This window comes from Coregonus clupeaformis, chromosome 15, assembly GCF_020615455.1.
Source record: "Coregonus clupeaformis isolate EN_2021a chromosome 15, ASM2061545v1, whole genome shotgun sequence".
Classification (NCBI taxonomy): Eukaryota; Metazoa; Chordata; class Actinopteri; order Salmoniformes; family Salmonidae; genus Coregonus; species Coregonus clupeaformis.
The window spans coordinates 3,788,419-3,814,202 of record NC_059206.1 but is presented as its reverse complement, the minus strand read 5'-3'; the positions used below and the strand labels follow the sequence as shown (position 1 = coordinate 3,814,202).

Sequence of the window (25,784 nt, the reverse complement as noted above, 5' to 3'; positions counted from 1 at the left end):
ACCAGTCAAAAGTTTGGACACACCTACTCATTCCAGTGTTTTTCTTTATTTTTACTATTTCCTACATTGTAGAGTAATAGTAAAGACATCAACACTATTAAATAACACACATGGAATCATGTAGTAACCAAAAAGTGTTAAACAAATCAAAATATATTTTATATTTGAGAGATTCTTCAAAGTAGCCACCCTTTCCTTGATGACAGATTTGCACTCTTGGCATTCTCTCAACCAGCTTCATGAGGTAGTCACCTGGAATGCATTTCAATTAACAGGTGTGCCTTCTTAAAAGTTAATTTGTGGAATTTATTTCCTTAATGCGTTTGAGCCAATCAGTTGTTGTGACAAGGTAGGGGTGGTATACAGAAGATAGCCCTATTTGGTAAAAGACCAAGTCTGTATTATGGCAAGAACAGCTCAAATAAGCAAAGAGAAATGACAGTCCATCATTCCTTGAAGACATGAAGGTCAGTCAATCCGGAAAATGTCAAGAACTTTGAAAGTTTCTTCAAGTGCAGTCGCAAAAACCATCAAGCGCTATGAGGAAACTGAGTCTCATGAGGACCGCCACAGGAAATGAAGACCCAGAGTTACCTCTGCTGCAGAGGATAAGTTCATTAGAGTTACCAGCCTCAGATTGCAGCCCAATAAATGCTTCACAGAGTTCAAGTAACAGACACATCTCAACATCAACTGTTCAGAGGAGACTGCATGAATCAGGCCTTCATGGTCGAATTGCTGCAAAGAAACCACTACTAAGGACACCAATAATAATAATGCTGCATCAGATGACCTGGCCTCTACAATCACCCGACCTCAACCCAAATGAGATGGTTTGGGATGAGTTGGACGGCAAGAGTGAAGGAAAAGCAGCCAACAAGTGCTCAGCATATGTGGGAACTCCTTCAAGACTGTTGGAAAAGCATTCCAGGTGAAGCTGGTTGAGAGAATGCCAAGAGTGTGCAAAGCTGTCATCAAGGCAAAGGGTGGCTACTTTGAAGAATCTCAAATATAAAATATATTTTGATTTGTTTAACACTTTTTTGGTTTCTACATGATTCCATATGTGTTATTTCATAGTTTTGATGTTTTCACTAATATTCTACAATGTAGAAAATAGTAAAAATAAAGAAAAACCCTTGAATGAGTAGGTGTATCCAAACTTTTGACTGTTACTGTATAATTGTGAAGCATCCGCTTGACGTTTCCACTCACGAGAGGAAGCCCAGTGGCCGGCAGTGGGAGAAGATGGAAGGAGATGGATGTTGGCCGACATTCTGCACATTTTCTTATCGATGAAACATTTGATCTTAATACAGTTTTCTGTTCGAAAAACAACAATCTGTTATGAACAGAGTGGACTACATTTTGTAGACTTTACCCTTTGCCAAAGTTGTAAAGAATTGCGTTGTTTTGAGTTCAAAGGCGTATTGAGTTATTGCACACGCGCACTTCACAGAGTAGGCGTTCCCTAACGGAAATATGCAGACGTATGATAGAACGGGCCAATAGGATCTCGTTAGCTCGTGCTTGGCTCTGCCCACCTCCTTGCTTGTTCTGCCCACTATGACTCATTTGTTCACGTTGGAAACGACAGGCTGTGGTCTTTCTTGGTTTAGCTATAAAAAAATCTTTGACAGCGTGGTCCAGTTCCCACCCATATCCAGCAACTTTGCACAGCCATTGAAGAGTAGTAGGAGAACATCTGTCCCTGTCTCTCACTCTGTCCCTGTCTCTCACTCTGTCCCTGTCTCTCACTCTGTCCCTGTGCCACTGCAGCCAGTCTCCTGTGTGGATGTAATGTCATAATGTCATAGGCGTGTTGTACTATACGTATGACACCTAGGGGTCTTTCGGTTATTGATCTCAGTGTGTATGTGTGTGTGTTTGTTTGTGTGTGTTTGTGAGAGCATGTGTGTGATGATTGCATGTATAATGCACACTATTGGTGACATTTTACATCTGCAACTGCATGTGACACATTGTACGGCGTTCCCTCACTGCTCTAGCATGTAGTGAAATACGGGTCAATTCAAGAGGGTGCAACCAGGGGCGGCCTGTTCAATAGGGCGATATGGGCGACGCACTGCCAAACGGGAAAAGGAAGGGATTTTTTTTCTAATCAATTATATCACGGCAACAGTAGTTATCAGTGTTGTAATCTATACGTCTGATCTGCCACAGTGCCACACTGCCACTAAATGTCGAATCAGGCTAAAGTCGTGCTTCAAATGGCTCCACCCCCTTTTGGGGCGATTTCAGTCAGATTGAAAATCGCCCAGAACTTCTGTCATAGACTCCCATGTAAAATCTATTTTTTTCAAATTTCAGAGCCTTCAATACAATCTCAATGGGTGTCTGTGGGCTTGCACTTACGCGCTTTCGTCACATGAACGTAACTAAGAAAAGAGAGGGTAGCAGCGTCAATCAATTCACTACTACTATCAACATGGCTAGGCTTCAGTGCAACTCGATTGTGTCTTTGAAAGAATTTCCTTTTTGTCGGCGAACAAATGAAGATAAATTGGCAACGAAACAATTAGGACCTCCCAGACCAAATTTAATAATTCAACAGGTTTCTACTAAAGGGGGAAGTCCTACACCCGAGGATTTTCCAAAAAATGGTACGAAACGAAAAAATAACATTGCCACTCAACTGGATGAGGGATACAGGCTAGCTGTCCGCCGCCACAACGATGAGGTTAGTGTTGATAATCACAAGTTTACTGGAGAACTGAGACCAAGTAGAGACTTTGGACAGGGTGGATATGGTTATATTGCGATATTGTCAATACAGTATATCGTAAAGTATCACTATGTAACTCGATTTCTTTCACCCCAATCCCTCAAATTAACGGTAAATAACTGAATTGTTTGCCCCACATTTAGCTAAGATGATTAGCTAGCCAGCTAAAATGTTTTATTTAGTTAGCAGTCGCATCTACAATAGTTTACTGTCAATAACATGTCTCCAAAATGACGTGGTGTCTCCAATTGTGTTGACATTTTACAATTGCGATGCGCATCCATGAGTATCCACTTTCTGTAGCTCAGCTGGTAGAGCACGGCGCTTGTAACGCCAAGGTAGTGGGTTCGATCCCCGGGACCACCCATACACAAAAATGTATGCACGCATGACTGTAAGTCGCTTTTGATAAAAGCGTCTGCTAAATGGCATATTATTATTATTATTATTATTATTCCAGCCTTGTGTAGGTCTCCAATTTTGTCCCTGACATCCTTGGAGAGCTCTTTGGTCTTGGCCATGGTGGAGAGTTTGGAATCTGATTGATTGATTGCTTCTGTGGACAGGTGTCTTTTATACAGGTAACAAGCTGAGATTAGGAGCACTCCCTGAGATCAGTCAATAAATGATTCTGGTATTGACTTATATGCTGCCCCTGTCTTCATGTTGTTGCTGGACATATCTTTTTAAAAATGTGTGTAGGTCACCTAAATCATCAGAAAAATTGCCCCTCCTGAGAATTTTTTCAGGAGCCGCCACTGGGTGCAACTAAATGAATTCTTTGCCCTATGTCATTATGAATCACATAAAATGCATAATTAGATTGTGCTCTACAATATTATAACCTTAATATGCTTGTACTTAACAGTGTTGATGAAATAAGAACGTTAGTTTGTTGTGACCGTTGCTAGTTTAAACCGTCCCAGCTCTTGGTTGTATCTCTTCCATTTTTCAGCATTGGGAGTTGGTAACATTTGGAGGTGTTTCCGCAGTTTGGACCAATCAAAATCCACTTGATACCCTCGTCATTTTCATAATAAAATCTGTGGCTTTCTATTCCTCTAACCCCGGTCAATCAATGTTGAGAGGGGCTGTTTCTATGGCAATTTAAAGGGAGAGACTCAGAAATATACCATGAAAACTGGAACAGATTGTCTTCAGGGAGGGTAGATATTGAAATTCAATCTGTTAGCTTTGTAAATTAATAAATATATAGACCCAATTTAGTTTTGTATTCTGCGGATTTCATTTAGAAAAAATCCATGTTATCACACAGGAACTTGCAGCCACTAGCTAGCTTGTCAGTTGATGTTCGAAGTTAGCGCCGTTCTGCCCGCGGAGCAGTGACAGAGTTCTATTGAATAGCGACCACTTATTGACCATGGCCATAATTATATTCTATTCACTCTAATCATGCTAAAACCTCTGAGTAAATAGTCTGTGACTTTTAAACTATATATGGTAGAGACATAGCGTTTGGACAATTTCTGGGGGGATGGAATTCTCTATTCAATGAAACACATTTTTTATGGTTTATCACCCTACACATTGACAGACAGGAGGAGAGCCATTTGTTCATGTACATTTTGTTAATGTACAGTTACTCAGAAAGACACAGGGGTAGCCAACCCCGGTCCTGGCGAAGTGTGGGTAGGCTTTTGTTCCAGCCCAGCACTAACCCCCCTGATTTACAGCATAATCTCATCTTAAATCAGATGTGTAAGTGTTGGGCTGGAACAAAAGCCTGCATGGTCTGTGGGTGGGTCCCCAGGCCCAGGTTTGAAGAAAACTCCCATGTGACTCAGGTTTCTGAACTTGACAGTAAAGTAGCATAGTTCTAGACCTGGATGGTTCATGTAATGTATATCCCTGGGCTGACCTGTCTGTGTCTGACTGTGTCTTCAGAGACATACTGTCTTCTTACTGGATATAGAAATGACAATATAGAAGTTTAGTTTTTTCACTGTGGTTGAACTCTCCTTCTGGTGCTTCCTCAGAGCACTGAGTAACAGACGTACAGTGAGGGAAAAAAGTATTTGATCCCCTGCTGATTTTGTACGTTTGCCCACTGACAAAGACATGATCAGTCTATAATTTTAATGGTAGGTTTATTTGAACAGTGAGAGACAGAATAACAACAACAAAATCCAGAAAAACGCATGTCAAAAATGTTATACATTGATTTGCATTTTAATGAGGGAAATAAGTATTTGACCTCTCTGCAAAACATGACTCAGTACTTGGTGGCAAAACCCTTGTTGGCAACCACAGAGGTCAGACGTTTCTTGTAGTTGGCCACCAAGTTTGCACAAATCTCAGGAGGGATTTTGTCCCACTCCTCTTTGCAGATCTTCTCCAAGTCATTAAGGTTGCGAGCCTGACGTTTGGCAACTCGAACCTTCAGCTCCCTCCAAAGATTTTCTATGGGATTAAGGTCTGGAGACTGGCTAGGCCACTGGCCACTCCTTTGTTGCCTTGGCCGTGTGTTTTGGGTCATTGTCATGATGGAATACCCATCCACAACCCATTTTCAATGCCTTGGCTGAGGGAAGGAGGTTCTCACCCAAGATTTGACGGTACATGGCCCTGTCCATCGTCCCTTTGATGCGGTGAAGTTGTCCTGTCCCCTTAGCAGAAAAACACCCCCAAAGCATAATGTTTCCACCTCCATGTTTGACGGTGGGGATGGTGTTCTTGGGGTCATAGGCCACAACACTTTCACCCAGTTCTCCTCTGAATCATTCAGATGTTCATTGGCAAACTTCAGACGGCCCTGTATATGTGCTTTTTGAGCAGGGGGATCTTGCGGGCGCTGCAGGATTTCAGTCCTTCTCGGCGTAGTGTGTTACCAATTGTTTTCTTGGTGACTATGGATGTTGTTGTGGGGTCTTTTGTGACCTCTTGGATGAGTCGTCGCTGCGCTCTTGGGGTAATTTTGGTCTGCCGGCCACTCCTGGGAAGGTTCACCACTGTTCCATGTTTTCGCCATTTGTGGATAATGGCTCTCACTGAGGTTCGCTGGAGTCCCAAAGCTTTAGAAATGGCTTTACAGCCTTTTCCAGACTGATGTCTAGCTTTTGAGGATCTTTTGGTCTACTTCACTTTGTCAGGCAGGTCCTATTTAAGTGATTCCTTGATTGAGAACAGGTGTGGCAGTAATCAGGCCTGGGTGTGGCTAGAGGAATTGAACTCAGGTGTGATAAACCACAGTTGAGTTGTGTTATAACAGGGGGGGCAAACACTTTTTCACACAGGCCAGGATTTTGTTTTCCCTTAATAATAACAACCTTCATTTCAAAACTGCATTTTGTGTTTACTTGTGTTATCTTTGACTAATATTTAAATGTGTTTGATGACCTGAAACATTTAAATGTGACAAACATGCAAACAAATTAAAAATCAGGAAGGGGGCAAACACTTTTTCACACCACTGTATGTCCATAGATTTCTCACACTCTACAGTGAGTGTGTGTATGTGTGTGTGTGTGTGTGTAGGGGTCCTCACCTCATCTGATGAGCCATTCTCCACTCGGAAGCGGCCCGCTCTCTGTATGGCTCCATCTGCATCACTAGAGATCAGCTAGAGGGAGGAGAGGAAGGGAGAGAGAGGGAGAGAGAGAGGGAGAGGGAGAGGGAGAGGGAGAGGGAGAGGGAGAGGGAGAGAGAACTTTAAAGGCACAATTCATCTCATGTATAGCGAATTCAAACGCAAATTAAAAGATAAAACACTGCAAGCAACGCTTAAAGCAAAACGTCCCATTCCATTTACAGCAGAGAGAGAGAGACAGAAACAGAGAGAGGAATAGAGGAATAGGTCAGAGTCATTAACATGAGACAATGGAACTAAGTGAAACAACTGACATCAACAGTCTAGATGACAGTAAAGAGGTACACATGACAGACATTAATATCATGTGACAACAATAGTCTCTAGTGGCTGGTTAGATACCTACTAACAATTAATCGGAACACACCATTTCTGCATCCCAACTGGCACACTATTCCCAATATAGAGTCCCATAGGGTCCTGGTTAAAAGCGGTGCACTATGTAGGTAAAATGATGCCATTTGGGACGCAACAAATGTTATAGGACAATATTCTTCCCTTTTAAACCCATCAAAATGTTCCCTTTTTTAAAGCAATAATCCTCTTCCCACCTTCCTACATATCCATTCTATTCTTCTCTGGTTCCCCATTTTCTCTACATCTCTCCTCCACCCCCTCTTCCACCGAAATCTCTCTCTTTTGTTGCTTTATCTAATTTTTTTCCCTCTCTCTCTCTCTCTCTCTCTCTCTCTCTCTCTCTCTCTCTCTCTCTCTCTCTCTCTCTCTCTCTCTCTCTCTCTCTCTCTCTCTCTCTCTCTCTCTCTCTCTCTCTCTCTCTCTCTCTCTCTCTCTCTCTCTCTCTCTCTCTCTCTCTCTCTCTCTCTCTCTCTCTCTCTCTCTCTCTCTCTCTCTCTCTCTCTCTCTCTCTCTCTCTCTCTCTCTCTCTCTCTCTCTCTCTCTCTCTCTCTCTCATTCCCTATAAGCAGAGTGCACTGTACGACATGATTCCTAAATGTAGGAAAACGTTTTTTTTAGTTACAAAGTCAATATGTGAAGTGTAGATTCACCAGTGTGAAGGGAGACAGGGGTGTAGCTTATTGTTGGTGTTAGACTAAAATGGGAAGTCTCTGCTCAGTCTCCTGTCTGTCAATAGCATCTGTTGTCTTACTGCTGCTGATAACCTCTCTCTCTCTCTCTCTCTCTCTCTCTCTCTCTCTCTCTCTCTCTCTCTCTCTCTCTCTCTCTCTCTCTCTCTCTCTCTCTCTCTCTCTCTCTCTCTCTCTCTCTCTCTCTCTCTCTCTCTCTCTCTCTCTCTCTCTCTCTCTCTCTCTCTCTCTCTCTCTCTCTCTCTCTCAGTCTCTCTGTCTCTCTGTCTCTGTGTGTTCTGCTCATCCTATGCTTGCTGACTGACCTTTTTCTACTCAGGACAAGATAGACAGAAAACCAGAAAAGGAGAGAGAGAAACTGCAAAGCATAGGAGTCTAACAGTCCTTTTGAGATTACTTCAAGTGATCTGATAAATTCCCTTTCTGAAAGGGGAGAGTGGTTACATTTCTCCAGCCCCATCCCTCAGCTCTTTACCAAAACAAGTGGTGGGGTGAACGCTTGTTGTTTTTCGATCCCGGATTGCCTCTTTAAGACATTCATAAACACTATCAAACACAACTACTAATCATGAGTTGAAATGATGTTTTTTTTCAGTACCTGTTTCCAGGACACAGATTAAGCCTAGTTCTGGACTAAGAAGCATGTTCAATGGATGGTCTCTATTGAAATAGATTTTTAGTCCCAGATTAGGCTTAATCTGTCTGGGAAACTGACCTATAGGCCGGATTCAATCTGATTGCGCTTTGTTTTTATAGAGCTGACATATGCAGCTTTTACTGTGAATGCGGTCTCTGCTCTGCGAACACATCGGATTGAATCCCGGCCAGTGAGTCATCCTCTGTGTTGTCCTCAGTCCTAATAATGATGCTGGCTTTTGTTTACAATGGCCCTCCAGTGACAATACAGGACCTGCTGGGGCCAGCTTCATCCACTGTGTTGTGTGACTGTGACTACTCTCCATCGCAAAAGAGGAGGAAGTAGTCAGTATCACCTGTCTCTCCATCAACCTGACATTTCTTCTCACCGTAGAGACATGACATCCCTCTGTCCTTTCCTTCCCCTCCTCCTCTCCTCTCACCCCCCTTGCCCCTAATACCGCACAAAGCATGGTTGCCTGGCAACCCAATACAGAACCTCTCCTCTCTGCTCTCTCTCCCTCTTCCCTCTCTCCTCTGTCTTCTGTCATTCTCTGAATGATATAGGGTTGTGCTCTGCCAAAGTGTTCACCAAAACACAGCACAGTGCTGGCACACACCGGACTCTCCCTGGTGGCATGTGTGTGTGTGTTCTGCCGCAGATGGTCTATAATGGTCAGAAGAAGCCAAGAGGAAGAACAGGAAGTCCAGGAAGGTGTGTGTGTGTGTGTGTGTGTGTGTGTGTGTGTGTGTGTGTGTGTGTGTGCATGGGGGGTTGGGGGTTATGCAATGTAGGCAGCTATCGATGTCTATAATTCTACGCTGCACTGCAGCTCTAAGAGACCAGGACATTCTATCCACTCTTACATCCCATAGTAATGGAATAAGCACAACACTGTGTACTAGGCCATGTCCATTCCATTCCATAGCCCAGCGACTGCAGGTTTAAACACCAGTGTGTGAGATTCATGTGAATGAGACTGGGCCTATAGGGATGAGCTGGAGAAATCATAGCTTCTCTACTCCAATATGCATATTCAATGTGGCTGTAAACAAATATAATCTCTCGTGTAATGGTGTGTGTGTGTATGTTCGCTTGTGTGCATTCATGTGCCTTTATATGTGTGTGTGTGTTTGTTTGTGTGTGTGTGGGCGTGTATTTCTGTGTTTCTGTGTGCGGTTGAATGTGTTCACAGGAATGTGTATGTGTATGTGTGTGTGTTCCTCTCAGGAGAGTGATGTCCCAGGTATAAGGCCTTATGAGAAACAGGCAGCAAGGCCTTATGAGAAACAAGCAGCAAGGCCTTATGAGAAACAGGCAGCAAGGCCTTATGAGAAACAAGCAGCAAGGCCTTATGAGAAACAGGCAGCAGGCCTTATGAGAAACAAGCAGCAAGGCCTTATGAGAAACAAGGAGCGAAGGAGCTGCTTCTGTGCTAGGCCTCCTATGTTGAACATAATAAACAGCTCTCTATCCACCGGATGTGTACCAAACTCACTAAAAGTGGCGTGATAAAGCCTCTCTTGAAAAAGCCAAACCTTGACCGGAAAATATAAAAAACTATCGGCCTATATCAAATCTTCCATTCCTCTCAAAAATTTTTAGATGCTGTTGCTGCAGCAACTCACTGCCTTTCTGAAGACAAACAATGTCTACTGAAATGCTTCAGTCTGGTTTTAGACCCCATCATAGCACTGAGACTGACTTGTGAAGGTGGTAAATGACCTTTTAGATGGCGTCAGACCGAAGCTCTGCATCTGTCCTCGTGCTACTAGACCTTAGTGCTGCCTTTGACACCATCGATCACCACATTCTTTTGGAGAGACTGGAAACCCAAATTGGTCTACACGGACAAGTTTCTGGCCTGGTTTGATCCTACCTGTCGGGAAAGATATCAGTTTGTCTCTGTGAATGGTCTGTCCTCCGACAAATCAACTGTACATTTCGGTGTTCCTCAGGTTCCGTTTTAGGACCACTATTGTTTTCACTATATTTTTACCTCTTACGGGATGTTATTCGAAAACATAATGTTAACTTTCACTGCTATGCGGATGACACACTGCTGTACATTTCAATGAAGATGGTGAAGCCCCAAAATTGCCCTCACTAGAAGCCTGTGTTTCAGACATAAGGAAGTGGATGGCTGAAAACTTTTTTTACTTTTAAACTCGGACAAAACAGAGATGCTTGTACTAGGTCCCAAGAAACAAAGAGATCTTCTGTTGAAATCCTGAGCAATTCATCTTGAGTGGTTGTAAAGTCGTCTCAAATAAAACTGTGAAGGACCTAGGCGTTACTCTTGACCCTGATCTCTCTTTTGTGAACATATCAAGACTGTTTCAAGGACAGCTTTTTTCCATCTACGTAACATTGCAAAAATCAGAAATTTTCTGTCCAAAAATGATGCAGAAAAATTAATCCATGCATTTGTTACTTCTAGATTAGACTACTGCAATGCTCTATTTTCCGGCTACCGGATAAAGCACTAAATAAACTTCAGTTAGTGCTAAATACGGCTCGCTAGAATCCTGACTAGAACCAAGAAATTTGATCATATTACTCCAGTGCTAGCTTCCCTACACTGGCTTCCTGTTAAGGCAAGGGCTGATTTCAAGGTTTTACTGTTAACCTATAAAGCGTTACATGGGCTTGCTCCTACCTATCTTTCCGAGTTGGTCCTGCCGTACATGCCAATACGTCGCTACGGTCACAAGACGAGGGGCCTCCTAATTGTCCCTAGAATTTCCCTAAGCAAACAGCGGGAGGCAGGGCTTTCTCCTATAGATCTCCATTTTTATGGAACAGTCTGCCTACCCATGAGAGACGCAGACTCGGTCTCAACCTTTAAGTCTTTACTGAAGACTTATCTCTTCAGTAGGTCATATGATTGAGTGTAGTCTGGCCCAGGAGTGTGAAGGTGAACGGAAAGGCTGGAGCAACGAACAGCCGCTGTCTCTGCCGGGCGGTTCCCCTCTCCACTGGGGTTCTCTGCCTCTAACCCTGTTGCAGGGCTGAGTCACTGGCTTGCTGGTGCTCTTTCATGCCGTCCCTGGGAGGGGGTGCGTCACTTGAGTGGGTTGAGTTACTGACGTGATCTTCCTGTCTGGGTTGGCGCCCCTTGGTTTGTGCTGTGGTGGAGACCTCTGTGGGCTATACTCGGCCTTGTCTCAGGATTGTAAGTTGGTGGTTGGGGATATCCCTCTAGTGGTGCGGGGGCTGTGCTTTGGCGGAGTGGGTGGGGGTTATATCCTTCCTGTTTGGCCCTGTCGGGTTTCTTCGGATGGGGCCAGCAGTGTCTCCGGACCGCTCCTGTCTCAGCCTCCAGTATTTATGCTGCGGTAGTTTATGTGTCGGGGGGCTGGGGTTAGTTGGTTATACCTGGAGTACTTCTCCTGTCTTATCCAGTGTCCTGTGTGAATTTAAGTATGCTAATTCTCGTTCTCTCTTTCTCTCTGAGAACCTGAGCCCTAGGACCATACGTCAGGACTACCGGGCATGATGACACCTTGCTGTCCCCAGTCCGCCTGGCCTTGCTGCTATTCCAGTTTCAACTGTTCTGCCTGCGGCTACGAAACCCCTACCTGTCCCAGACCTGCTGTTTTCAACTCTAAATGATCGGCTATGAAAAGCCAACTGAGAGACCTGAGCCCTAGGACCAACGTCGGGACTACCGGCCGTGGTGACTCCTTGCTGTCCCCAGTCCGCCTGGCCTTGCTGCTATTCCAGTTTAAACTGTTCTGCCTGCGGTTATGGAACCCCTACCTGTCCCAGACCTGCTGTTTTAAACTCTAATGATCGGCTATGAAAAGCCAACTGAGATTTATTCCTGATTATTATTTGACCATGCTTGTCACTAATGAACATTTTTGAACATCTTGGCATGGTTCTGTTATAACCTCCACCCGGCACAGCCAGAAGAGGACTGGCCACCCCTCATGGCCTGGTTCCTCTCTAGGTTTCTTCCTAGGTTTTGCCTTTCTAGGGAGTTTTTCCTAGCCACCGTGCTTCTACACCTGCATTACTAGCTGTTTGGGGTTTTAGGCTGGGTTTCTGTACAGCACTTGAGATATTAGCTGATGTAAGAAGGGCTATATAAAATAAAATTGATTGATTGATGAGAAACAAGCAGCAAGGCCTTATGAGAAACAGGCAGCAGGCCTTATGAGAAACAGGCAGCAAGGCCTTATGAGAAACAAGCAGCAAGGCTTTATGAGAAACAGGCAGCAAGGCCTTATGAGAAACAAGCAGCAAGGCCTTATGAGAAACAAGCAGCAAGGCCTTATGAGAAACAGGCAGCAAGGCCTTATGAGAAACAAGCAGCAAGGCATGAGAAACAGGCAGCAAGGCCTTATGAGAAACAAGCAACAAGGCCTGATGAGAAACAGGCAGCAAGGCCTTATGAGAAACAGGCAGCAGGCCTTATGAGAAACAGGCAGCAAGGCCTTATAAGAAACAGGCAGCAAGGCCTGATGAGAAACAGGCAGCAAGGCCTGATGAGAAACAGGCAGCAAGGCCTTATGAGAAACAGGCAGCAATGCCTTATGAGAAACAAGCAGGCCACCACTAGTAGACTGCAGACCATTACTATTCCTCTCACACACACATACTGTAGACACACACACACAAACACACACACACACAAAGACACTGTATATTTAGACGCACACTCTCTCTATGGAAATATTTTCCTCCCCTGTCCACAACTTGTGTGTATGTGCGTGTGTGTCAGTAGAGCAGTGTTGAGTCCTGTCTGGTTGTGAGTGTGTCAGTAGAGCACTGTTGAGTCCTGTCTGGTTGTGTGTGTCAGTAGAGCAGTGTTGAGTCCTGTCTGGTTGTGAGTGTGTCAGTAGAGCACTGTTGAGTCCTGTCTGGTTGTGTGTGTCAGTAGAGCAGTGTTGAGTCCTGTCTGGTTGTGAGTGTGTCAGTAGAGCACTGTTGAGTCCTGTCTGGTTGTGTGTGTCAGTAGAGCAGTGTTGAGTCCTGTCTGGTTGTGAGTGTGTCAGTAGAGCACTGTTGAGTCCTGTCTGGTTGTGTGTGTCAGTAGAGCAGTGTTGAGTCCTGTCTGGTTGTGAGTGTGTCAGTAGAGCAGTGTTGAGTCCTGTCTGGTTGTGAGTGTGTCAGTAGAGCAGTGTTGAGTCCTGTCTGGTTGTGAGTGTGTCAGTAGAGCAGTGTTGAGTCCTGTCTGGTTGTGAGTGTGTCAGTAGAGCACTGTTGAGTCCTGTCTGGTTGTGAGTGTGAGTGATGAACGTGGAGTGAAGGTCTGAGTGGTGCTCTCTCGTCTCTTCTCTCCTCCTGCAACATTAACCGTCCAATCACAGGATAATGGAGGGAAAACCAATGCAGCGTGCAAGGAGAGCACCACATCATCTCCTCTGAGTGTGTGTGTGTGTGTGTGTGTGTGTGTGTGTGTGTGTGTGTGTGTGTGTGTGTGTGTGTGTGTGTGTGTGTGTGTGTGTGGACGTGTTTAACTATACTTGTGGGGGCCAGAAGTCCCTACAAGAATAGTTAACCAAGATACATTTGACCAACTGGGGACATTTTGTTGGTCCCCACAAGGTCAAATGCTATTTCTAGGGGGTTTAGGGTTAAGGTTAGAATGAGTGTTAGGGTTAGAATTAGGTTTAGGGTTAGGAGATAGGGTTAGTTTTAGGGTTAGGGTTAGGAGCTAGGGTTAGGTTTAGGGTTAAGGCTAGGTTTTTGGGTTAAGGTTAGGGTTAGGGTTAAGGTTAGGGTTAGGGTTACAGTAAGGGTATGGGTTAGGGAAAATTAGATTTTGAATGGGACTTTACTGTATTTCCCCACAAGGTTAGCTGCGCAAGACTGTGTGTGTGTGTGTATGTGTGTGTGTGTGTGTGCGTGAGTGTGTGTGTGTGTCATGCATGTGTGCATACGCCCATGCTTCTAAATCATGCAACAGCAGCATGGTAGAGGAGGAAAAGCCTTCACTCTCATGATTCCCTGTGGACCTGCTGTGTTTTCCACTCAGAGCCAGAGAGAGGGAGGAGAAGAAAGGGAGGGGAGGAGGAGAGGAGGGAGGATAGAAAGATGGGGAGCCCGCCCTGCTACGCAAGAGAGAGAGAGAGAGAGACAGAGAGACAGAGAGAGAGAGAGAGAGAGAGAGAGAGAGAGAGAAGGGCAACCAGTGAAGCACTGTCACGCCCTGATCTAGAGAACTCTTGTTGGTTGGGTCAGGGTGTGAGTTCAGTTGAGATCTATGTCATTGTATATATATGTTTAGATCTAGTTTTATATTTCTATGTTTGGCCGGGTGTGGTTCCCAATCAGAGGCAGCTGTCGCTCGTTGTCTCTGATTGGGGATCATACTTAGGTAGCCTGGTTGCCTACCTTAGTTGTGGGATCTTGTTTGTGTTCCTGTTAGGCTTGTTGTGTGTATAGCCCATAGGACTTCACGTTTTCGTTGTTTTGTTATTTCGTTTCGTGTGTCGTTTAGTGACCAGGTTGGCTCCTCCCTGTGTGGAGGTATTTTGTATTTGTTTCTTTACTTATCAGTAAAGTACGTTTTTATTGAGTTCTGTGGCCTGCGCCTGACCTCGACCCACCGCATTACACTGACACTCGTGACATAATTTCCCACCAAACAAGGACCAAGCAGCGTGCCCAGGAGGAGCAAACACCCTGGACACAGGTGGGGAAGATGTGGTCTTAGGAGGAGATATTCGCTGGAAAAGGACCCTGGGCGAAGGTAAAAGCCCAGGTAGGAGAGGATCAACGGCGACATCAACGGTGCCGGCCGAAGAGGAAGCCCGAGAGGCAGCCCCAATAAAAAATGTTGGGGGGGCTAAAGGGGTGATCGGGGATTCGAGAGAGAAGAGCCCTGACCATTGCACCCGTGGGGGTTCCAGGTGGAGTCCCTACAACCATGGGAGCAGGAATGGGAGCAGTTTTACACAGAAGAGTCGGAGGAAGACGACGACGATTAATTTCTGCTTCCCTCACTCGTGGGGGCTCCCGGAGGAGTCCTCACTGGAGGGGGATTGGCGGTGGAGAGAGAAGGACTGGAACAGTTGTACATCTCCAACGTCAGTTCCCAGCCCGGTAAGCCCCGTGCCTGCCTCTCGCACCAAGCCAGTGGTGCGTGTTCCCAGTCCGGCACGGCCCGTGCCTGCTCCTCGCACCAAACTAGTGGTGCCTGTCGCCAGCCCGGTACGCCCCGTACCTGCTCCCCGCACCAAACCAGTGGTGCGTGTCGCCAGCCCGGTACGCCCCGTACCTGCTCCCCGCACCAAACCAGTGGTGCGCGTATCCAGTCCAGTACGGCCCGTACCTGCTCCCCGCACTAAACCAGTGGTGCGGGTTGCCAGCCCGGTACGCTCCGTACCTGCTCCCTGCACCAAACCAGTGGTGTGTGTATCCAGTCCGGCACGGGCCGTGCCTGCTCCTCGCACCAAACCAGTGGTGCGTGTCTCCAGTCCGGCACGACCGGTACCTGCTCCTCGCACCAGACCAGTGGTGCGTGTTCCCAGTCCAGCTCCGGTCAGCAGTTCCACGCCGGAGCTAGAGCAGTCCGCTCCACCGGGGTCCAGTTCAGCTCCAGTCAGTGGCTCCACTCCGGAACCAGAGCAGTCCGCTCCACCGGTGCCCAATCCAGCTCCGGTCAGCGGTTCCACTCCGGAGCCAGGGCAGTCCGCTCCACCGGTGCCCAGTCCAGCTCCGGTCAGCGGCTCCACTCCGGAGCCAGAGCAGTGTTTATTTCCCTTTTGCTTTGGCAATGTAAACATATGTTTCCCATGCCAATAAAGCCCTTTGAATTTTATTTAATTTAATTGAGAGAGAGCGACAGATTAAGTAGGGTGCAGGAAATGAGAGAACAACAGATACAAAAACAGAGGGGGACAGAGAGAGAGATGGGTCACCGGGCGAGAGAAAGAGGTACATGGTAAACAACCAAAAGGAGAATGATAAAAGAATAATAGCCGTCTATACAGTGGTAACCCCATGGGTGAGAGTGGTAACCCCATGGGTGAGAGTGGTAACCCCATGGGTGAGAGTGGTAACTCTATGGGTGAGAGTGGTAACTCTATGGGTGAGAGTGGTAACCCCATGGGTGAGAGTGGTAACCCCATGGGTGAGAGTGGTAACCCCATGGGTGAGAGTGGTAACTCTATGGGTGAGAGTGGTAACCCCATGGGTGAGAGTGGTAACCCCATGGGTGAGAGTGGTAACCCCATGGGTGAGAGTGGTAACTCTATGGGTGAGAGTGGTAACTCCATCAGTATCTTATCATCAGTATTCTATCGTCAGTAGCTTATCATCAGTATCTTATCGTCAGTATCTTGTCATCAGTATCCTATTGTCAGTATCTTATCGTCAGTATCTTATCGTCAGTATCTTATCGTCACTATCCTATCATTAGTATCTTATCGTCAGTATCTTATTGTCAGTATCTTACCATCAGTGTCTTATCGTCAGTGTCTTATCGTCCGTATTCATGATGCTAAAAATTACGGGAATAACTTCAATTAAACGCTGAGTCTCAAATAGCTGCCTGTCCCTTTTAATAGCAGCAAATAAACGCCTGTTTCAATTAAATGCCGGGTCTAAATGAATTGTTTACGAGTGAACTTCAGTGAGTATCGTTAAGATTGCGCAAAAGAAGATAAAGAACATAAACGGGGTGTATGATAGGCAGCCTAGTCTGACCAGCAATGGATGTGTTATTATAATGTTTATACTGGTCATACTGGTCACAATAAACAGTGTGGTAGACTTTTTAACATTTTATTGAGCAAAAGCTGTGTGCATTAAGGAAAGATGCGTGGCTCAAATAGAAGCCTGTTCCTAATAAGCGGCGTTTGTGTTCAGTGATTGAAGCAAATAAACGCCCAGGCTACTAATTGAATTTTAACGGGTATAACAAATTCAGAAATGTCGATGTTACACTTTACTTATAATCAGCAGATGGATTTCCATTCTTCTGCCCACAACTCTATTACCAGGCGTCATAACGCACGATTTTCTCTTCGGCAATGACATGACATAACATGTTATCATAGACATGACATAATATGGAAAATAACCTCTTCCTCAACGTCAACAAAACAAAGGAGCTCATCATGGACTTCAGGAGACAGCAGAGAGAGCACGCCCCCATCCACATCGACGGGGCAGGCAGTGGAGAGGAGAAGCTTCAAGTTCCTCAGTGTGCACATTACTGACAAGCTGAAATGGTCCACCCACACAGACAGCGTGGTGAAGAAGGCACAACAGCACCTCTTCAACCTCAGGAGGCTGAAGAAATTCGGACCCTCACAAACTTCTACAGACGCACCATTGGAGCATCCTGTCGGGCTGTATCACCGCCTGGTACAGCAATTGCACCATTCGCAGCAGCAGGGCTCTCCAGAGGGTGGTGCCCAACACATCAACGGGGGCACACTGCCTGCCCTCCAGGACATCTACAGCACCCAGTGTCACAGGAAGGCCAAGAAGATCATCAAGGACCTCAGCCACCCGAGCCACAGCCTGCCTCTAGAAGGCGGGACCGAGAGACTGAAAGGCCATCAGACTGTTAAATAGTCACCACTAGCCGGCCTCCGCCCATTAACCTGCCCTGAACCTTAGTCACCGTTACTAGCCAGCTAACACCTGGTACTCTACTCTGCACCTTAGAGACTGCTGCCCTATGTACATAGAGTCATTGAACACTGGTCACTTCAATAATGTTTACATACTGTTTTACCCACTTAATATGTATGTACAGTACTGTATTCTAGTCAAGGCTCATCCTATATAACTGCTACTGTACACACCTTATCTATTCATATACTGTCCATTCTGTCTATACACACCATTATATCAGTGGTGGTCCGTGTCATTTAAGATGAGGGAGGACGATAATTTATTGTATGAGCATGGCCTTATTTCTATTACTGTCAAGTGTCAATGTGCAGCGGTAGGACGGAGTCAGGCGCAGGACACAGAACTGAGTAAACAACGTATTTTACTCGAAAAATATACAACACTAATTTCCACGCAGGGAAAACACAACAGCTCACATAAGTCATAGACACAAAACAAAGAACAAACAAAACAAAAACAAAACCATATGGGAACCAGAGGGTTAAATAAAAAAATAAAAAAAGGGAAATAATATAATGTAATGGGAACCAGGTGTGTACAATCAAGACAAAACAAATGGAAAAATAAACGTAGATCAGTGGCAGCTAGAAAGCCGGTGACGACGACCACCGAACGCCGCTCAAACAAGGAGAGGCACCAACTTCGGCGGAAGTTGTGACAGTACCCCCCCCTTGACGCGCGGCTCCAGCAGCGCGCCGACACCAGCCTCGGGGACGACCCGGAGGGCGAGGCGCAGGACGATCCGGGTGGAGACGGTGAAACTCCTGCAGTAAGGAAGGGTCCAGGATGTCCTCCACCGGCACCCAGCATCTCTCCTCCGGACCGTACCCCTCCCACTCCACGAGGTACTGAAGGCCCCTCGCCCAACGCCTTGAGTCCATGATGGCTCGTACAGTATATGCTGGGACCCCCTCTGATGTCTCAGACTGCTGGAGCGGACCTGCCACCACGGGCCTGAGGAGAGACACATGGAACGAGGGGTTAACACGGTAATCAGGGGGAGCTGTAACCTATAGCATACCTCGTTCAGTCTCCTCAGGACTTTAAATGGCCCCACAAACCGCGGACCCAGCTTCCAGCAGGGCAGGCGAAGGGGCAGGTTTCGGGTCGAGTGCCAGACCCGGTCCCCCGGTGGTGCATACACCGGGGCCTCACTGCGGTGGTGGTCGGCGCTCACCTTCTGTCGCCTGATGGCCCGTTACAGGCGCACATGGGCAGTGTCCCATGTCTCCTCCGAGCGCCGAAACCATTCATCCACCGCAGGTGCCTCGATCTGGCTCTGATGCCACGGTGCCAGGACCGGCTGATAACCTAGTACACACTGAAACAGAGACATGTTAGTGGAGGAGTGGCGGAGGGAGTTTTGGGCCATCTCTGCCCAGGGGATGAAAGCCGCCCACTCCCCCGGCCGGTCCTGGCAATAGGACCGCAGAAACCTACCCACATCCTGGTTAACTCTCTCCACCTGCCCATTACTCTCGGGGTGAAAACCTGAGGTCAGGTTGACCGAGGCCCCCAGACGTTCCATGAACACCCTCCAGACCCTCGATGTGAACTGGGGACCCCGATCAGACACTATATCCTCAGGCACCCCGTAGTGTCAGAAGACGTGGGTAAACATGGCCTCCGCAGTCTGTAGGGCTATAGGGAGACCGGGCAAAGGAAGGAGACGGCAGGACTTAGAAAACCGATCCACAATGACCAGGATCATGGTGTTACCTTGAGATGGAGGAAGATCCGTCAAGAAGTCCACCGATAGGTGTGACCACGGCCATTGTGGAACGGGTAGGGGTTGTAATTTCCCTCTAGGCAGGTGTCTAGGTGCCTTGCACTGGGTGCACACCGAGCAGGAGGAAACATAAACCCTCACATCCTTAGCTAAAGTGGGCCACCTGTACTTCCCACTAAGACAGTGCACTGTCCGACCGATGCCAGGATGACCAGAGGAGGGTGACATGTGGGCCCAACATATCAATCGATCGCGGACATCAACCGGAACGTACAGACGTCCAACTGGACACTGGGTGGGAGTGGGCTCCGTACGTAACACCCGCTCGAAGTCCGCGTCAACCTCCCATACCACCGGTGCCACCAGGCAAGAAGCCGCAAGTATGGGAGTGGGATCCGTGGACCGCTCCTCTGTGTCATACATCCGGGACAGAGTGTCTGCCTTAGCGTTCTGGGAACCTGGTCTGTAGGATAGGGTGAAAACAAAACGGGTGAAAAACATGGCCCACCTTGCCTGGCGAGGGTTCAGTCTCCTTGCCACCCGGATGTACTCCAGATTGCGGTGGTCAGTCCAAATGAGGAAAGGGTGTTTAGCCCCCTCAAGCCAATGCCTCCACGCCTTCAGAGCCCTGACAACAGCAAACAGCTCCCGGTCCCCCACATCATTGTTTCGCTCCGCCGGGCTGAGCTTCTTCGAAAAGAAAGCACAGGGGCGGAGTTTTGGTGGCATACTCGAGCGCTGAGACAGCACAGCTCCTATCCCAGCCTTGGACGCGGCCACCTCTACTATGAATGCCAAGGAGGAATCAGGATGAGCTAGCACGAGAGCCGAGGTAAACAGAGCCTTCAGGTGACCAAAAGCCCTGTCCGTCCCAGCTGACCACTGCAGTCGCACCGGTCCCCCCTTCAGCAAGGAGGTAATGGGAGCCGCTACCTGACTAAAGCCCCGGATAAACCTCCGGTAGTAGTTGGCAAACCCTAAGAACCGCTGCACCTCCTTTACCGTGGTTGGAGTCTGCCAATTACGCACGCTGAAATGCGGTCATTCTCCATCTCCACCCCTGACGCGGACAGGCGGTACCCTAGGAAGGAGACGGACTGTTGGAAGAACAGACATTTCTCAGCCTTGACGTACAGGTCATGCTCCAACAGTCGACCAAGCACCTTGCGCACCAGGGACACATGCCCGGCACGTGTAGTGGAGTATATTAGAATGTCATCTATATCCACCACTACACCCTGCCCGTGCAGGTCCCTGAAAATCTCGTCTACGAAGGATTGGAAGACTGATGGAGCATTCATCAACCCGTACGGCATGACAAGGTACTCATAGTGCCCAGAGGTGGTACTAAATGCTGTCTTCCACTCATCCCCCTCCCAGATACGCACCAGGTTGTAAGCGCTTCTGAGATCCAATTTGGTGAAGAAGCGCGCCCCATGCAATGACTCTGTCACACTGGCTATGAGAGGCAGTGGGTAACTGTACTTCACAGTGATCTGATTTAGACCTCGATAGTCAATGCACGGGCATAAACCTCCATCCTTCTTCTTCACAAAAAATAATCTTGAGGAGGCAACTGAAGTGGAAGGCCGAATGTATCCCTGTCCCAGAGATTCAGAGACATATGTTTCAATAGCCGCCGTCTCCTCCTGAGACAGAGGATACACGTGACTCCTGGGAAGTGCTGCGCCTACCTGGAGATTTATCGCACAATTCCCCTGTCGATGGGGTGGTAGTTAGTCACCCTCTTTTTACAGAAGGCGAGAACCAAATTGGCATATTTGGGGGGAATGTGCATAGTGGAGACCTGGTTTGGACTCTGCACCGTAGTTGCACCTATGGAAACACCTACACACCTCCATGACCACTGACGTGACCATCCCTTGAGAGCCCTCTGTTGCCACGAAATAGTGGGGTCATGAGAGGCCAACCAGGGAAGCCCCAACACCACAGGAAACTCAGGAGAATCGATCAGGAAGAGACTAATGCTCTCCTCATGACCCTCCTGCGTTTTCATACATAGTGGCGCTGTGACCTCCCTAATCAGGCCCGACCCTAAAGGACGACTATCTAAGGAATGTACAGGGAAGGGCACATCAACAGGAACAATAGGGATCCCTAATCTACGTGCAAATGAACGGTCAATAAAGTTCCCAGCTGCGCCTGAATCTACTAGCGCCTTATGCTGGGAATGCGGGGAAAACTCAGGAAATTCTATGCATATCCACATGTGCGCAACAGGGAGCTCTGGGTGAGTCGGGTGCCTACTCACCTGGGATGATCCACCAGTGCCCTGCCTGCTGCCTCGACTCCCTAGGAAACCTCCCCAGCACCGACCAGCAGTGTGCCCTCTGCGGCCACAGTTGGTGCAGGAAACGGCCCCCCCTCCGGTCACCCTTAGAGCAGCACCTCCGAGCTCCATGGGGTAGGGTCGGAGGTGCTGGGGGATGGAATGGACGGACCCTGACCCGGACGTCTGCGGGTGGCCAACAGGTTATCCAGCCGTATAGATAAATCCACCAGCTGGTCGAGGGTAAGGGTGTCGTCCCTGCATGCCAGCTCCCGACAAACATCCTCACGTAGACTACATCGGTAATGGTCGATCAGGGCCCTCTCATTCCATCCCGCGCTGGCAGTCCAGTGCGAAGTCTTGTGCGCTCCTCTTCCCCTGTCTGAGGTGGAACAAGCGTTCCCCCGCCACTCTCCCCTCAGGTGGATGATCGAAGACCGTCCGGAAGCGGCGGGTGAAATCCTCATAGTGAACCAACGCTGCATCTATTACTCCCCATTCGGCGTTGGCCCACTCAAGCGCTCTTCCCTACAGACAGGAGATGAGGGCAGACACGCTCTCGTATCCTGAGGGAGCCGGGTGGATGGTCGCCAGGTAGAACCCCTGGCACCCGGCAGCCGTCCCATCATATGCCCTCGGGAGCGAGAGCCGAATCCCACTGGGTCCAGGTGACGGAGGGGTGGACATCGGTGTAGGTTGATCTGAAGTTGATGGGGTTGTGGGAAAAACCCCTCTCTCCCATCGCTCCATGGTCTGCACCACGCGATCCATGGCCGTGCCAAGATTCTGGAGCATCGTCGCGTGCTGCTGGACGCGCTCCTCCACTGGCACCGGAGGACTGGATGCACCTGCTGACTCCGTATGTGGTGTGTGTTTCTGTCAAGTGTCAATGTGCAGCGGTAAGACGGAGTCAGGCGCAGGACACAGAACTGAGTAAACAACGTACTTTACTTGAAAAATAAACAACACTAATTTCCACGCAGGGAAAACACACCAGCTCACATAAGTCTTAGACACAAAACAAAGAACAAACATGCACAAAACCATGTGGGAACCAGAGGGTTAAATAGGGAAATAATATAATTTAATGGGAACCAGGTGTGTACAATCGAGACAAAACAAATGGAAAAAGAAACGTAGTTCGGTGGCAGCTAGAAAGCCAGTGACGACGACCGCCGAACGCCGCCCGAACAAAGAGAGGCAACTCCGGCAGAAGTCGTGACAATTACAGCATATTGGATGACTATCATTCATATTCCATTCACCCAAATTATTTTGATTCAGTATAAAATCACTTTGACAAAAGCAAAAACCGTTTTTTAGAAATGTATGCTAATTTATAAAATAAAATAAATTAAATATCACATTTACATAAGTATTCAGACCCCTTACTCAGTACTTTGTTGAAGCACCTTTGGCAGCGATTACAGCCTTGACTCTTCTTGGGTATGACGCTACAAGCTTGGCACACCTGTATTTGGGGAGTTTCTTCCATTCTAGTTTGCAGATCCTCTGTCAGGTTTGATGGGGAGCGTTGCTGCACAGCTATTTTCAGGTCTCTCCAGAGATGTTCGATCGGGTTCAAGTCCAGGCTCTGGCTGGGCCACTCAAGGACATTCAGAGACTTTTCCCGAAGCCACTCCTTGGCTGTGTGCTTAGGGTTATTGTCCTGTTGGAAGGTGAACCTTCGCCCCCAGTTTGAGGCCCTGAGCGCTCTGGAGCAGGTTTTCATCAAAGATCTCTCTGTACTTTGCTCCGTTCATCTTTCCCTCAATCCTGTTCTCTCCCAGTCCCTGCCGCTGAAAAACCTCCCCACAGCATGATGCTGCCACCACCATGCTTCACCGTAGTGATGGTGCCAGGTTTCCTCCAGACATGACACTTGGCATTCAGGCCAAAGAGTTCAATCTTGGTTTCATCAGATCAGAGAATCTTGTTTCTCATGGTCTGAGAGTCTGTAGGTGCCTTTTGGCAAACTCCAAGCGGGCTGTCATGTGCCTTTTATTGAGAAGTGGCTTCCGTCTGGCCACTCTACCATAAAGGCCTGATTGGTGGAGTGCTGCAGAGATGGTTGTCCTTCTGGAAGGTTCTCCCATCTTCACAGAGGAACTCTAGAGCTCTGTCAGAGTGACCATCGGGTTCTTGGTCACCTCCCTGACCAAGGCCCTTCTCCCCCGATTGCTCAGTTTGGCCGGGCGGCCAGCTCTAAAAAGAGTCTTAGTGGTTCTAAAATTCTTCCATGTAAGAATGATGGAGGCCACTGTGTTCTTGGGGACCTTCAATGCTGCAGAAATGTTTTGGTAGCCTTCCCCAGATCTGTGCCTCAACACAATCCTGTCTCAGAGCTATATGGACAATTCCGTCGACCTCATTGCTTAGCTCTGACATGCACTGTCAAGTTCAATTTCAAGTATCATAGCAAAGGGTCTGAATACTTATGCTAATAAGGCATGTATGTTTTTAATTGTTTTTTAATTTGCAAAAAAATGTAAAAACCTGTTTACGCTTTGTCACTATGGGGTATTGTGTGTAGATTGATGAGTATAAAAAAAATTTAAAAAACTGTGGAAAAAGTAAAGGAGACTGAATACTTTCAGAATGCATTGTATATACTGTACATATATACAGTACCAGTCAAAAGTTTGGACACACCTACTCATTCAAGTGTTTTTCTTTATTTTTACTATTTTCTACATTGTAGAATAATAGTGAAGACATAACAAATATGAAATAACACATATGGAATCATGTAGTGACCAAAAAAGTGTTAAACAAATCAAAATATATTTTATATTTGAGATTCTTCAAATAGCCACCCTGTGCCTTGAAGACAGCTTTGCACACTCTTGGCATTCTCTCAACCAACTTCACCTGGAATGCTTTTCCAACAGTCTTGAAGGAGTTCCCACATATGCTGAGCACTTGTTGGCTGCTTTTCCTTCACTCTGCCATCCGACTCATCCCAAACCATCTCAATTGGGTTGAGGTCGGGGGATTGTGGAGGCCAGGTCATCTGATGCAACACTCCATCACTATCCTTCTTGGTAAAATAGCCCTTACACAGCCTGGAGGTGTTTTGGGTCATTGTCCTGTTGAAAAACAAATGATAGTCCCACTAAGCCCAAACCAGATGGGATGGCGTATCGCTGCAGAATGCTGTGGTGCCTTGAATTCTAAAAAAATCACAGACAGTGTCACCAGCAAAGCACACCCACACCATAACGCCTCCTCCTCCATGCTTTACGGTGGGAACTACACATGCAGAGATCATCCATTCACCCACACCGCGTCTCACAAAGACACGGCGGTTGGAACCAAAAATCTCCAATTTGGACTCCAGACCAAAGGACACATTTCCACCGGTCTAATGTCCATTGCTCATGTTTCTTGGCCCAAGCAGGTTTCTTATTATTATTGGTGTGCTTTAGTAGTGGTTTCTTTGCAGCAATTCAACCATTAAGGCCTGATTCACACAGTCCCCTCTGAACAGATGATGTTGAGATGTGTCTGTGACTTGAACTCTGTGAAGCATTTATTTGGGCTGCAATTTCTGAGGCTGGTAACTCGAATGAACTTATCCTCTGCAGCAGAGGTAACTCTGGGTCTTCCATTCCTGTGGCGGTCCTCATGAGAGCCAATTTCATCATAGTGCTTGATGGTTTTTGCGACTGCACTTGAAGAAACTTTCAAAGTTCATGAAATGTTCCGTATTGACTGACCTTCATGTCTTAAAGGAATGATGGACTCTCTTTCCTTATTTGAGCTGTTCTTGCCATAATATGGACTTGGTCTTTTACCAAATAGGGCTATCTTCTGTATACCCCCCTACCTTGTCACAACACAACTGATTGGCTCAAACGCATTAAGAAGGAAAGAAATTCCACAAATGAACTTTTAAGAAGGCACACCTGTTAATTGAAATGCATTCCAGGTGACAACCTGATAGATTCATTATTAATGACTAATTATTACACCCTGAATCTAGCAGAATACACTAGCAGAACACATGAGAAAATGGTTCATTAACTGTATGTCTAAGAATTTGTGTCCTACAGGAGAATTAAATGAGAAGGTGATTCATAGTATATAACCTGGAGACTGGGTGTGGATCCAATCGTTGAGGAAAAAG

At 47.1% G+C, this 25,784-nt stretch overlaps 1 protein-coding gene across 6 annotated transcripts in view; it reads right to left on the bottom strand.

The window, feature by feature from the left end:
* garnl3 (GTPase activating Rap/RanGAP domain like 3) overlaps positions 1 to 25,784 on the bottom strand; it is a 143,831-nt gene that overhangs the window by 64,667 nt on the left and 53,380 nt on the right. For all 6 annotated transcript variants that reach the window (XM_041897687.2, XM_041897690.2, XM_041897688.2 and 3 more), the window contains exon 3: positions 6,252 to 6,326. In XM_041897687.2, the coding sequence (XP_041753621.2) occupies positions 6,252 to 6,326 (75 nt within the window). The remainder of the gene's footprint in view (positions 1 to 6,251; positions 6,327 to 25,784) is intronic.